Here is a 15,557-nt window from a genome sequence, read left to right as displayed (position 1 = left end):
TTCACCTCTGTAGAGCAACACTGTGATTTCAGAGGGTCCAACTGTCAATGCTACGGTAAAACCCAGCAAATGACTTTTCTAATACTTCATAGTTTGGGCTAGAAGATGTTTTTCCCAAGGGCTCCAGCAAAAGATAGCTTATACCTGGCTTCTGTGCAGCCAGGTATTATTACATCCATTATTACTGCATGTATTTACATTAGGATTTCAGTCTTATCTGTTGCCTGTGTGAGGAGAACTGCCTATAGTAATGGTGTGCTTTCAGCATATCGACAAAAAAGTCTGGCAAAGCCGTGTTCACTCTTATGGCAATGTGGGCTGTCCTGACCTCATCAGGCTGCACTCTGCATCAGACCATGGGCAAACTATAAAATAAAGGTGGAAAAGATGAATGGATGAGTTGGAAGACTCTTCAATTTTTATTTTTAACAAAGAATATTAAATAAGCAAAGTCTTAGTATAATTTTAAGGCTGCCTTAAAGTCCCTAGCAAGTATTCCAGTGGACTCTTCTAAGTGTCCTTCACCTGATATCCACAGCAGGACTGGCAATTGGTATCCTGCCCCAAAATCCATCTTCCAACTGGAACCAGCTGTATGCTTTCAGTAGGCTTCTCTTTAGGTTTATATTCAACATGAGACTGCAAAATACTTTTATTTGGCTGTCAATCACTTTTACATAAGGATGAAAACTTTTAGCCTGCAAATAGACTTGATCAGTCTGTTGCAGTTATTTTTCACTTTCTAGCACCAGAAAGCAGCATTCAGTACAAACTAAGGTGATTTGCAAATAAATAGGGAGACAAAATGCCTGCTCTGAATGAAAAGCAAAGAGGAGGTAAGATACTGAGAATGCAAATGACTAAGAGATGTTCAAAACTGATCTATTTAGTTCTTCATTTCTTCTTCCCTCTCAAGAGTCAGTCTATAGATGGTAAACCGTGGAGTTAAATTGTGGATTAACAGCTCTCTTTCAATCTATATATAACAGGATAGGTCCCACTACCCCTGATGAGTTACTGTTATGCCAAGTCCAGTCCCTTCCCTTCTTGCGAGCAGCTGATGACTCTCAAACAATTTAGTATGCAGCCTAGATATGAGTATGTAGCTGCTGGACACCTCTGGGGCTATTCCATGCCTGCTTGATGTGCCAGGAAATCTAATTCAGTCAAGACTTTCAGAGTAAGTAGGATATGATCTCAGTGACCAACCTCTTACTGTAGCATTAAAAGTGATTGAAAATGTGCTCAGAGACTTTTCAGTCATTCAGAGTTAACCCCTAGTAGAAGATGCCTCAGATAAAAGATCTTTTTTATTTTCCTGCCTCTTGCACAGCCAAAGGAATGGATCATCTTCTTTGACCCCAGATAAATCTAACTTCAAATGCTTCTCTGCAAGGTAATGGTAAGAGGATTCTTAGTGCTCATTCATAACTATATGTCCTTAATTAAGGAGTTCAAGGATGCACTTAAAATGCCAGCCTGAGCATGTAGCAGGCCCTACCACTTCTGAGAATAAATTCTAATTTTACATGCAGGAAAAGAGCTTAAAGAGTATTTCTGGGCATTTCAGCTATCGCTTTATATCAATATATCATGATGCTTGCCTGAGTTTACTTTTAATTGGCAAGAACCTCCTGTGAGACAGTAGGAAAATTAGACTATCAAGATGGAAGGAGAGTGAATGTACACATATGTACACGTTCATATATGCGTAAACATTCTTGAGTATTTTGTTAGACTGGGCCCTTATGTTTGCTCCTTTTGTGTTGTCTCTGCTTTTCTAGTTTTATGAATAGTTCCTGAAGCCCAAGGTACTGTTTTGTGACCATCAAAGACTCTTTTTTTGCTTTAGTTCCAGAGTAGGGCTTCTTCACCAAGAAGCAACACATTGCCTTGTTTAAGTATGAGATCAGACCTTGAAGAGAGAAAAATTTGCATCCTGATTCTCTATTTCTGTACCAGAGACATCATTTACACCTGTCTAAATCAATATAAAGGGCAACCACATTATTCTTTATACTGACCAAAAGCAATGAAATACTAGGTATTTTAAGAATAATAGAAAGTTTACAAAACATACATCATAGAAAAGTGAATGTAAATATCTTTATGAAGGTATATATTCATTTAAATATACTATTACTTTTAATATTAAGGAATTCAGAACAGAATTCAAACAAAGATTCTTTTCTCATTAGAGTAACAAGCCTTAGATTAAAAAAGAAAGCAGTATTTGCACTTCTGCCTTTTAATGTTTTGTGTCTAGCTGAAATCTATCACTTTCAGTTTATCTACCATATACAGGTTATTTTAAGTTTTCGTTATTGGTGCACTACGTGGAATTTTTACATGAAAATGCCAAACTTTCTATCTGTGCCATTCCATACAACTACATACATACATAAATCATAAAAACATGACTTGTATAATTGAAACAATCTTCCAGTAGAAGTGAGCAGTTTTAAAGGGAAACCAAAAAATGTGGATCAACTCCTGTTACTTATACTTCTCTTTCAAAACAACGTGCTAAAGAAAGCCTTGAGCAATAGTGTTCCTCTTGCTGTTCATATTTATAAGTGACGGAGCCTCTGCTTGGAGGGTCTTTAGCTGTTTCCTTCTTACCACCACTCACTCTGTTTTTTGACAGTATACTGCAGGGTAATGTCACGGTCATGTTTGTATATGATGCGTGCTAAAAGCATGCAGTGCAAGGGAATGATGGAGCAGAACCGCTGCCTCCAGCTTCCTCCCAGCACTGCTAGATGCCCTGCACAAGCAGGGTCTTGTCATAGCCCTAAAATTAAACTGGCTTTCCAGGGCTCCAATTCAGGTACAGGAGGGAGTGAAAAAAAAGGGTCTCTTTTGCCTCCAGTGATTTCTTGCCAGCTTTTCTTATGGCACATTTACTATGGCGCTAATCTTTGTAGCTGTGCTCATAATGCTTTGGTTCATTATTGGTTTTCATCTGCTTTTGCACATTATGAATTTTAAAGAAGGATTTTTTCTTCTTTCCAATAAATTGTCTCATAAGTTGCACGATGAGTCTTGTTTCTGTTCTGTACAAACTATTTTGTAACTTGAAGCAGTGAAATATTTACCAAATAAAAAAATACTTCTTGAAGGCCTGAATTATGCTGGACTACTGTGCCATGTGGGTTGTGAAGAGGACCTTTTTGCTTGTAATGCTTGTTAGCCTAGACAGTTGCTTTCACCACGGTGGAGATCGTAGAGGGAGTTGAGGTGTTGTTCGGTCTGTATGTAATTATCAGTAGTGGCGGTTGTAATTTAAATCAGAGCCTGTTTTCTGTGGTTGGTGTTTGTTAATTTTATTAAGAAGGAAGAAATCTAAGGCCAAAGCCCTTCAAAAATATATAACACTCCTTCATTGCAGTTGTGGTTCTCAGCTTAGATAGAGCTGAGTCGTAACCAGCTGCTCACTTTTTAGGCTTAGCTCTCAGGAATTTCCAATGCTGCTGTGCATTTTGCACTGTGGTGGGGCAGTGTTGAAGTATCATTCAACCCCATTCACAATGTAGTCTTTTTTCTTAAAGGAAGCAGCTTCATTAAGAATAATAATGCTGTGAAACATTTTGAGAAAAAAAACAAACTAAAGTTACTCAAGCGTTTCTCCAAAAGTGTTAATTGTTAGTGATTGACTTTTTGTAGGAGTTCTCTGGAATCTGTCTTCCTGTGATGCACTGAAAATGCCAATCATCCAGGATGCCCTTGCAGTGTTGACCAATGCAGTGATCATCCCACACTCTGGATGGGAAAACTCTCCGCTCCAGGATGATCATAAAATACAGCTCCATTCATCACAGGTGCTGCGCAATGCCACTGGGTGCCTACGGTGAGTATGGCAAAATACTTCCTTTGCCTTCATGATCTTGCTTTATCTTGAACTGTTGTGTTTCATTTGTAGACACCTGTAAAATTTGGTTGTGTGTCTGCAATCAAGATGACTTCTGGTGCCGTAGACTTAAAGTTTGAAATTAATTAGAAAACAAGCTTCAGGCCATTTAAAAACAATCTCTAGAAACACTGTTGTGGGTTTTCCTTTTTTCTTAATGGCTTTGACCAGTCCCCTCATCAAAGCTTGTATATACAGATGTTTTACTTCTTATCTGTCAATATGTACTCACTATTACATCCAATTTAATTAGCAAAAAAAGTAACAAAGATGCTTCCACAAAGTAACATTATAATGCCTTGTGGGTTCCAGATGCTGTTGGCAATGGTGTGATAAATGGATAAAATAGATTTTTCATGCTCTGTGAAGATGGAAAATAGAGTGCAATAAGAGACCAACCAATTTAAAACTGTGCAGCTAGAATACCTAAATAGATCTTTAACAACTATGGTATATATATGTATTCAACTTGATGTATCTGTTCCTAATAGAACTGGAGACGTGGGAATGATGACAGGATGAACAAGAGGCATTTCAGTTTTGACAAAGTCTTACCAAAGAATTGAATCATAGCAACTTCTGAATTCCAATCTGTATCATTTTATTGAAATATTTTAACTTACTAGGCAAGTTCTTCAGGTGTTGACTTTTTTCTCCTTATATATTGGAGATTCTGTAATACACCTCACAGACATGTTATGAAGATTAATTAATATTCATAAATACATCAAAAAAAATGTTAGGTGAATAGCATATATCAATAATACAGCTGTATGTTACATCCTAAGCAGAAATTCATCAAATAGGGCTAAAATCAGTTCAAAAAATATTATTTGGTTAGGAGGGCAAATCAAATGTGAATGTTTTCTACTTTTCCATAATAAGCACACTTTTCTCCTTGTGCTGTTTCTTCAAATGAAATATCTCTAGAAAAAAGTAGTACTATTACTGATTGTTTATACATAATCAGAAGAGGATAAAATATAGAAGGTAATAACTTCCATAGTGCAAATATATAGGGCATAAATACTAGCATGTGTATGACTACATCAGCTATGTTGAGATATGTGGCAAAACTTAGGTATTTGTATCTGAGCTGTCTTGATTTTGAAAAGAACCTGGTAATATAACTATGTTGCATTGCATTGTATTCAAATCACTAACAAAGAGAGTTGCTTAAATTGCTGTGACAGACGTGATTCTGTCCAGGTCTGTACCATCCCATTCACACTTCCAATGCTCAATCTGTGGCAGCTAAAGAGCTGCCTCTGAAAGGAGGGCCCATGACAGGTGTGGGGCTTCTCAGAGCATGCACATTCAGTGTTGGCGTCCCCTTTTAATTTCTTTCTGATCTTAGACCCTCCATATTTCCCAGATGCATTTCTCTTCTCTTTAGTGGCTTCAGGTATTTATTTGGCATTCATCGATCTTCTTTCGATAATTTCATCCCGGTTAGTTCTGTGTAGCTGCTACTTGGCAGGGACAGGACACACGGAGTGTTGAACTTGCTTTTGCTTCACCCCAGCAAGAACTTTCTTGTTTACCTTTCTCCAGTTGCTGTTGAAATCTGTCTCTCTGAACAAAATGTGAAGTTCGAGGTTGTGCCAGGGAGAAAACTGTAAGTTGATCTCTGAAGTGATGATTGGATTCTAGCCTTGTATTCCTCTAGGATAACGGGGCTGTAGGCTGGAAGAACCTGTGAAGGTCAGGAAGAGAAGATTAGAAAGTTCTTGTTCTTACTGGAGCTGATATGAATAATGCATACCTAGTGCAGTTAGTACATTAGTACGCTGTGTCGTTTCTTTAAGTTCCTTCCCCCATCAGCTTTTAACAACTTTCACGCTTTCCACTTAGGACTAGATACAAGTCTCAGATTTCCACTTCATGGTCTCATTGGATGGGGAGATAATGTGAAGCAAGAAGATGTAATAGGTTTGCTGCCAAAGCCCTTGCTTTGCTTATCTGATAAATGGAAAGTACATTGCCATCTGCTGTGGGAATATTTGTTTGAAGACTCTCTTTAGCTGTCCTCTGCAGTTTTCTTTTTTTTCCTTTGGTTTAAGCTGTTGTTTGAGAAAGGACATTAATATTACCTGCATCAAAGTTTTGATTTTTTTTGATGATGCCAGGTATCATAGGAAAAATACTGTTCTTTGAAATATTCAACAAATGTTTCTACATCTCTGATGCTGATAGACTTCAGAAATGTCACGAGGTATTCCATAGGATTTAATGCTAAAAATATGCTGTGAGGGTTTTTTTTAATCTTCTATGCTTTTGTTTTTCTGATGCATTCACTGTTGAAAGCTTTAAATAATAAGTGAGAAGTGCTATAATACAATTCCTTCCTATATACAATGCTAATAAATAGTTTATAATGAGAATTAAATAAGAATACTGAGATTTTTGTTCTGAGTTTTTTCACTGTATTATATGAATTATTATTTCTACTGCTCTTTTCTCATTTTTATGAGTTTTTTGTCTTTTCAATTAAAAAATCACTTACTAATGACAGTTTTTAATATGCTTCCTTTTATCTGTTTATTCATTATCATTCTTAAATTGTTAATATATTTTTTAAAAGATGCTATGTGGGCCCAGTACTGCACCCTCAGTTACACAGTAATCCAGTTAAGAACAATACAAAATCATATCAAATAGAGCAGCAAGATCAGACCTTTTCTTCTTGTTTTTTTCTTCTTTAATGAAAGACGTTATTTGCAAACTGCACTCTTGCATACTTTTGTGATTTGAAAAAAGAAAATGGCTTTAAGAAAATATTGTACTATTTAATTTCACATAAATTGAATCTTTTGAAATTGTTTGGATAATTCAAAGCTCTAAGCACTGCATTGTACCTATAACTTATAAATTTAATCTTCATATTCATCTTTCATGAAAGATTGCATGACCTCAAATGTGATATGTATTAGAGTAATTACCCAATTTACTTGCCTCCCCTCTGAGGTACCAGTACCTTACCTCATTAAGTTCTGTGAAAGCTTTCCCTTTCTTTTCCTTCCTTTTCTTTTTTTTTTTTTTTTCCTTTTGGGTTTCACCTGAGATTGGCTCATTTGTTTTTGTAAAACACTTTATCTTTGGTTTATAGATTCTGATTCATTTGGACTTACTATGGAACTCAAATGAAAACTGAATTTTAAGTCCCAGTCACTTACATGAATATTTTCAATCCCTAATCTGAAATTTAAAAATCAAACAGGGAGATATTACACAATGTTTTCATAAGCTGAAGTGTCAAGCTTGCTTACCACAAAATGAGATTTCCTTCTGGAGGCCATCTAAAAAAAACGAAAATCCTTCTAAGAATTTAGTCTTGGTGTGCAGAATGGAATATTAAAGCAGTAAATTCTTAAAATTCTTCAAAATTATCAGATGAAATTCTATTAATTTAAATTCATCTTAAACTCATAGAAGAAAGAAGATCTCCAGTTTCCAGTCTGCTTCGTCACTCCTTCTGTGTTCTCTTTAATTTTTCAGCATCCACTGAAGGTACAGGGGTGATTTTGAAAACTGAAAACATACTAAAACATGTATCTCCTCTCCCCCCCACAAAGCATAACTTGATGTTTAGAAATTGTATGGGAGAGTAATCAAGTAGTTTTTGTTTATAAATGATCATACGTTTCAAATTTTCACACTTCATATTTTCACACTCATTAAATCTTTCACAAAATACCAGGAATTATTTCTTTCAATTGAAAAAAAAAATGTAGCAAGCTTTCAGTGAATAAAAGAAAAAGGAGAAAGTGCTTTTAAAACATGAAATGAATGCAACTGACCCAGTAATTGGTTTCTGGATAGGTTAATTTTTGGAAAGAACATTACCCTATTATAACAATTTGTGTTAGCTGTGAAGTCTAAATTTCAAGTTTTTTTTAATTGTTTTGCAGATGAATGATCTGTTTCACATTTTCAGCTAATGTATTTGTCCTACAGTTTTATTTTTCTTCGAGTTCTTATCTGAACATCCAAAAGTTATTGTTTCCTATTCTTAGAAACTTCTATAATCCATTTGAATGTAACATTTTTCTGCATACTGACAATAGAAAATGTGGGAGCAGCATAAAATAAATAGCACAGATTATATTATTCATCATCTGTTCTGTTTCTTAAGAAACAAATATATCTATATAGAGAGATATGAAAGTATCCATGTATATATGCATATATGGGCTGATATTGAAATTAAAATGTGCTTTCATCTTTATTCACCCGTACAAGCTCTGAATATCTTCAGCTGGGTGAAAATGAAGCTGGCTCCTTACTGTAGGACCAGCATGTTTGCTAATGATTACTTGATTCTTCTCCCATCAGCAGGGCCATAGCTGTTTTTCCATAAGTTTATATAGTAGTGGGTGTAGAGATGTTGAACTGAGCAACTAGTCTCAGTATCTCCCTTGCTTTTTCTGGAGCACAGAAGATATTTCTCAAGCAGACATTGCAGTCTTGTGCATCTGCTGGATGCCTGCTGTAAAGCCGCTCAGCAAAGAAGGACCTGGGAGTTGACCATGAGCCAGCAGCATGTCCTTGCGGCCCAGAAGGCCAATGTTCTCCTGGGGTGCATCAGGAAGATATTGCCAGCAGGTCGAGGGAGGTGATCCTGCCCCTCTCCTCAGCCCTGGTGAAGCCACATCCAGAGTGCTGTGTCCAGTTCTGGGCTCCGCAGTGCAAGAGAGACAGAGCTACTGGAGAGAGTCCAGAAGAGGGCTGGACGACTCAGATGACAAAGAGACAGGAGCATGTCTCATATGAGAAAGGCTGAGAGAGCTGGGACTGTTCAAGCTGGAGAAGAGAAGGTTGGGGGGGGATCTTATCCATGTGTATAAATATCTGAAGGGAGGGTGTGGGATGGCGCCAGTGACAGGACAGAGACAACGGGCATAAACTGAACCACAGGAAGTTCCTCCTGAATATGAGGAAGAACTTTTCCTATGAGGCTGACTGAGCACTGGAACAGGTTCATAGAATCATAGAATCCATAAGGTTGGAAGGGACCTCCAGAGATCATCTAGTCCAACCTCCCCGCTCAACAGGGTCACCTAGAGCATGTTAGACATGATTGCATCTAGGCGGGCCTTTGGAGCCTCTTCTAGGTGACCCTGCTGGAGCAGGGGGGATAGACTAGAAGTTTTCCCTTCCAACCTCAAGCATGCTGTGATTCTTTGAGAGACACAACTGCATGGAGGGCTATTGAGGCAAAATTATGCATTTGTAGAGAGGAAGAGTCCAAATCCACACTAAAGTTCTTTTCCTCCTCTTAGGCTCTTGTAGTCCTATCTTATCCTGAAGCAAGGTCTGTCTGCTGAATATAATTGAAGCTCTTAAAACTTTCAAAGCTAGTGAAATTAAAATTCGTTCATTGTTAGATCGGCAGATTTATGCTAGTTATTTGCTTATGTTCAGTAAATGTATTGTGATAACAGACATATTTCACTTATTATGTGGACCTGCATGCTGTGTGTTCAGTCTCATTTGGCCACAACTAGGATTTTGAATCAGTTTAGAGCGCTTCTAAACTCCAGCATTATACTGGTGTGTTGTGTGTGACAACATGTTCTGACACCTCTCCTCAGCATGAGGAGAATTTCTCCAGGAGCTAGAATAGGAAGTGAGAGCAGAGGAAAGCCTTCTCAAGAAGCTGAGAAAAAGCTTAGGTTTGGAGCTTCTAATATCTGATTCAGGGATTTCAATCAGTTTCACTAAAACCTTAAGTCTTAGTAAAACTGTATCATTTAAGCCCCTGGTGTCAGGCAATGGACTAACAACTAAGTGTGGGAGAATTTAGGAACTGATGTTTGAGGATTCCTGATGTATACTGTATGAAATATTACCAGATAATTTCCAATTTCATAAATACATTTAATATCGATGAGGATGTCTTAACCACAAATTTTACATCTTGTCTTTCTTTCCAGGTTAAAGCTGAATGGCATATAGATATATATTTAATGTAAAAGTTAAAAGCGTGATTATATTGTTTAATTTTAAACATATCAACTGAGAAGTTACTTGAACACAATGAATTTTGAAAAATTGTCTTTAATAAGCCTTGATAATGCCTCCTGGAATATCATATTGGAACATAGTTCTCAGGGTGGAAAATGAGCTGAACTTCTGTTTCTTGTCCTTTAAAACAAGATGTGAAAGACTGAATGTTAAGTTGCATTTACCTAATGGCAGTCATTTAAAAAAAATTAGTAGATGTCTTAAAAAAAAAGCCTGTTTTTTTGAGGCTTTGAGTATTTCTAGACTATCACTGACTAATCAGCTCTGAAAGTCATTTGAGTTTTCATGTTTTTGATATTTAACTATGAATTTAAGTGTCTATATTCATGTCCCTCAATTCAGAACTTTCAGACAAGCATGGGCATGAATATTTGCAAAATAGAATTTTTTAAATGGCCTAAAATTTTCAACTCTTGTATAGATACATTTTCATGGATGTATTCCTGATCCTCCCAACCACAAAACAAAACTGGGAAAATGACAGGAAATGAATAAGGAGCCAGTCTGATGTAACAGATGTATTGGACCTTTTCAAGAATCTGAAAGAAGGATCTAGCTTAGGAGAATGTCACAAACCAATCTGAAAGGCTACAAAGATTGTGCTCCGGTTAAGCATAAAGTTTAAGAGGCAAATTTATGCTGGATATGAGAGATACTCTTCCTTACTGAATTCTGCAGTGATTTAGAAAGGTAACTGAAATAAAAATCTAATGTTATAATTTGGGGTAGGGGAAGATTTTAGTATGAATAAATCCTCAGATTACTGCAATATTACTTTTATTCAGAACATACTCAAGGGAGAAGTACCAACAAAATTAAATATGTAGCTATGTCAGATACTTAAGCATCCTACTTTTTCTTAAAAATGCAGTTACTCCTATTTTGCATGTTCAGGAAATGAATATGATTTAAACAAGGTCACATTGTCTTTAATTACAGCAGTGGCACTCAAAATACCATTTCAAGTTCAGTATTTTTTCTGGATTTTTGGTGAAAGCTTTACTCTAAAAATCTGGTAGCAATCTGGTAGCAGACCATAGCTCCGAAAATTCATTTGGGGCTCCAGTTATCAAAATCTCACAATGTACATGATATGAATGTATGTGATTCTTTTAGGAAAAAAAAATGACAATTTAACTGGGTGTTATACAGTTACAAGTGTTTACGTGTTTGTATCACAGGAGCCTATTCTTTCTGTAATTTATTAGTTAACTCCTGTTGGAAATTGTCCACAGACATCAAAAGAATAAATATGCCTCATTACTTTCAGGTTAAGATATTCTTAGATTCAGCAATGATGACGAAACTATTAACTGCTGCCTCTTAGACTAAATGGCTTATCATGTAGATTAGGCCTCGGATTAGGGATGTGTTGAAGATGGTGAGCTTTTCCAAGCTTTTTGTTAGTTTTAGTTCTTTTCAGATCGAATGCATGATGTTAACTAATGCAAAAATTAAATGTCCACCTCGTATCTGCATTTTTAGGCAGTGTTAATTTACATTTTATTTTGTCAGTTTTAAGTAGTGTGGGTATGAAAGTTATGAAGAAAATGAAATTATTTGTTTTGTGAAAGGTTAGATTGGGGGGCGTGGTTTCAGAACAGCTTTCATTCATGTAGCAGTGAGTGTTAGGTTGACACATGTTTTCAGAAGCTTATAATAAAGTATGTTCTGAATCTTGGTGGCCTTTAGATTTGATCTGAGTTGACTCCAAGTCCAGCTGATTATAACAGGCCTCCTTCTTGATGGACAGTTCTACAACTGAATGTCACAGTGCCATTGCTGGTTTCTTTTTGCCTATCAGGTACATGTCTTTTATAGAAATGTTCACAAGGAACAGGGAGGTTAGACTAGAAGGTCTGCAGAGGTCCCATCCAACCTCGACCACTCTGTGATTCTGTGACCTTTGCCTGTTCGATCAGAAAGTGGAAACTCTGATGATGGTGAAGGTTGGAAGCTGGTGACTTGTGGTACCAGGACAAGGGCTTCTACTCCACCAGGAGACTTGCAGCTTGGGAATAGGTTCACTCCCCTTGTAGCTGTTAAGGAGCTGGGAACATTGTCAAATAGAGTATCAGTGCCAGCTGAGCCTCAGCCACAGGAGGAAGCAAGCAAGGGGTAACAGAGGAAGACACTGCTGCAGGGACAGAGGCCCCCATCTGCCAATCTGACCTGCTCTCTAGGGAGGTTTGCTGCTTGCCAGGGGCTCACATTCAGGGTGTTTTAGAGAAGGTGCTGAGGCTTTTCAAGCCCTTGGACTATTACCTTCTGCTACTCTTACATATGGACACCAATGATAACGCCAGGGGAGACCTGGCAATTTCAAGCATGACTATATGGCTCTGCGGGTGATAGTCAAAGGCATAAGGGTCTGAGTAGTGGGCTCCTCAATCGTGCCAGTGAGGGGAAATGGCCTTAGAAGAACCAAATTGATCCTGTGAGTCAATAATTGATTGTGCAGCTGGTGTTGGCTGTGGGACCCTCTTCAAGGACAGACAACTGCTTGGCAGAGATGGGATCCACTTGACAAAATGAGGTGGAAGTATCTTTGCCAACAGAGTGGCCAACCTGATAAGCAGGACTTTAAAATAGCAATGATGAGGGAAGGAGGGAATGACTGGCAATTAAGTAAAGAAGTGGTGGATGGGGTTGGCAGCAGGTAATGTGGACAGAAGGGACCTCTTGATCAACAAAATAGGACTGAAGTGGAATCATTTGAGGCATATGCATTTAAATAAGGAACTACCTGTGGGATTACATTATCAGGAAAGCTCTCATGCCCTTTCTAGGAAGTCAGCATGCCATGGTTCCTTTTCGAAGTGCCTGTACACTAATGCACACAGGATGGGAAACAAACAGGAGGAATTAGAAGTCTGTGTGCAGTTACAGGGCAGTGATCTCACTGGGATCATAGAGACATGGCAGGATAGTTCACAGGCTGGAGTGCTGCGATGGATAGATACAAGCTCTTTAGGAAGAACAGGCAAGGAGGAGGAGTTGCCCTTTATGTGAGAGAGCTGCAGGAATACATGGTCCTCTGCCAGGGGACAGGTGAGGGGCTAGCTGAGAGCTTACGGGTCGTGACAAGCAGGCAGATCAATATAGGTAACACTGTACTGAGTGTATTTATAGACTGTCTGTTTAGTAAAAGAAGCAGACAAGAACTTCTACATATAATCAGAAGATGCCTCAAATTCACAAGCTATGGTCCTCATGGGGCACTTTAATCATCCAGATATCTGCTGGAGGGACAGCACATCAGTGCACAAGCAATCCAGGAGGTTTCTGAAGTGCATTGATGACAATTTTGTAGTACTGTTGGTCAAGGAGCCAATGAGGAGATATACTCTGCCGGACTTCATACTTACAAACAAGGAAGAACAGGTCGAAGATGTGAAAGCTGGGAGAACCTTGGCTGCAGTGACCATGAGATGGTGCAATTCAAGATCTGGAGAGGAGGGAGCAGAATCACGAAAAGCTGGATCCCAACCCTGGATTTTAGGAAGGCAGAATATGCTCTGTTCAAGGACCTGCTTGGAAGAATCTCTTGTGATATGGCCCCAGAAGGAAGAGGAGTCAAGGAGAGCTGGCTGATGAATTCAGGGATCAACTCCTCCCTAGTCAAGAATGGTCCATCTTACAAGCAGGAAATCACACAAAGGTATCAAGATGCCTGCATGGATGAACAAGGAGCTTCTGACCAAACTCAAACATAAAAAAGAACTATACCAAAGGTATAAGGGGCAGGTGACCCAGGAAGGATGTAAACACACTCTTTGAACATGTGAGGATAAGATTAGGGGAGCTAAAGCCGACCTGTAGCTGACAAGGGGCATGAAGGGCTACAAGAAAGGCTTAAGTACATAAGCAGAAAAAGGAAGGAAAGCTAGGGAAAACATGGGCTTGTTGCTAAATGAGGCAGAGGCCCCGATGAAAAGGACACAGAAAAAGCAGAAGTATTGAATTTCTTTTTCACCTCAATCTTTATTGGTAAAATGATCTTTCAGAATCTCAGTACCTCATGCAGGAAGCCTGGAGCTTACTAGACTTACCCTTTGTGGGGAAGGATCAGGTTAGGTAACATTTAAACAAACTGGACAAACACAAGTCCATGACAGGATGCACACATGAGCGCTGAGGGAGCTGGCCAGTGTAATTGAGAGGCCACGCTCAATTACCTTTAAAAGCTCATAGTGCCTGAGAGAGGTTCCAGAGGACTGGAAGAAAGCACATACCACCCCTGTCTTCAAGCAGGGTCACCTGGAACATGTTGCACAGTGTCATATCTAGGCAAGTTTCGAATATCTCCAGAGAAAGGGACTCCACAACCTCTCTGGGCAACCTGGTCCAGTGCCCTGTCACTCTCACAGTGAAGAAGTTTTTCCTCATACTCAGACAGAACTTCCTGTGGTTCAGTTTGTGCCCATTGCCTCTTCTCCTGTCACATGGGACAACTGAAAAGAGTTTGTCCTCATCCCCTTGGCACCCTCCATTCAGATACTTATAGACATTGATAAGATCCCCCCTCAGTCTTCTCTTCTCCAGGCTAAAGAGGCCCAGCTCTCGCAGACATTCTTCACAGGGCAGATGCTCCAGCACTCTGATCATCTTCGTAGCCCTACATTGGACTCTCTCCAGTAGTTTCATGTCTCTCTTGTCCTGTAGAACCCAGAACTGGACACAGTACCTGAGATGAGGCCTCCCCAGGGCTGAGTAGAGGGCCAGGATCACCTCCCTCCACCTGCTGGCAACACTCTTCCTAATATACCCCAGGATACCATTGGCCTTCTAGGCCACAAGGACACGCTGCTGGCTGATGGTCAACTTGTCATCCACCAGCACTCCCAGGTCCTTCTCTGCAGAGCTGCTCACCAGAGGGTCAGCCCCTAGCTTGTACTGGCGCATAGAGTTAAAACGTTGAACAGGATGGGACCCAGGAGGATCGGATTAGAGATCTTTTAGGCAAACTTGACACCCACAAATCCATGGGCCCTGATCGGATGCACCCACGGGTACTGAGGGAGCTGGCAGATGTAGTTGCCCGGCCATTCTCCATAATCTTTTTGAAACATCATGGAGAACTGGAGAGGTGCCTGAGCACTGGAAGAAAGCCAGTGTCACTCCAGTCTTCAAGAAGGGCAACAAGGAGGACCCAAGCAACTATAGGCCAGTCAGCCTGCCTTCCATCCCTGGAAAGGTGATGGAACAGCTCATCCTGGATGCCATCTCTATGCATGTGGAGGAAAAGAAGGTGATCAGGAGTAGCCAGCATGGATTCACCAAGGGGAAATCCTGCTTAACCAATCTGATAGCCTTCTCTGATGGAGTGACTGACTGGGTAGATGAGGGGAGAGCAGTGGACGTTGTGTACCTTGACTTCAGCAAGGTTTTCAACACTGTCTCCCGTAACATCCTCGGAGGCAAGCTCAGGAAGTGCAGGCTAGATGAGTGGACAGTGAGGTGAATTGAGAACTGGCTGAAAGGCAGAGCTCAGAGGGTTGTCATCAGTCGTGCAGAATCTAGTTAGAGGCTTGTAGCTAGTGATGTCCCCCAGGGCTCAGTACTGGGGCCAGTCCTGTCCGACTTAATCATCAGTGACCTGGAGGAAGGCACAGAGTGC

At 39.5% G+C, this 15,557-nt stretch overlaps 1 protein-coding gene across 1 annotated transcript in view; it reads left to right on the top strand.

Annotated features, from left to right (window-relative positions):
* Window positions 1-15,557, top strand: part of CTNND2 (catenin delta 2) — a 405,040-nt gene that overhangs the window by 268,012 nt on the left and 121,471 nt on the right. The window contains exon 11 of the mRNA XM_062568505.1: window positions 3,667-3,850. Within this exon, the coding sequence (XP_062424489.1) occupies window positions 3,667-3,850 (184 nt within the window). The remainder of the gene's footprint in view (window positions 1-3,666; window positions 3,851-15,557) is intronic.

Source organism: Rhea pennata, chromosome 2 (assembly GCF_028389875.1).
Source record: "Rhea pennata isolate bPtePen1 chromosome 2, bPtePen1.pri, whole genome shotgun sequence".
Taxonomy (NCBI): domain Eukaryota; kingdom Metazoa; phylum Chordata; class Aves; order Rheiformes; family Rheidae; genus Rhea; species Rhea pennata.
The sequence above is the reverse complement of the archived record's forward strand: the minus strand, read 5'-3'. Positions and strand labels throughout refer to the sequence as shown.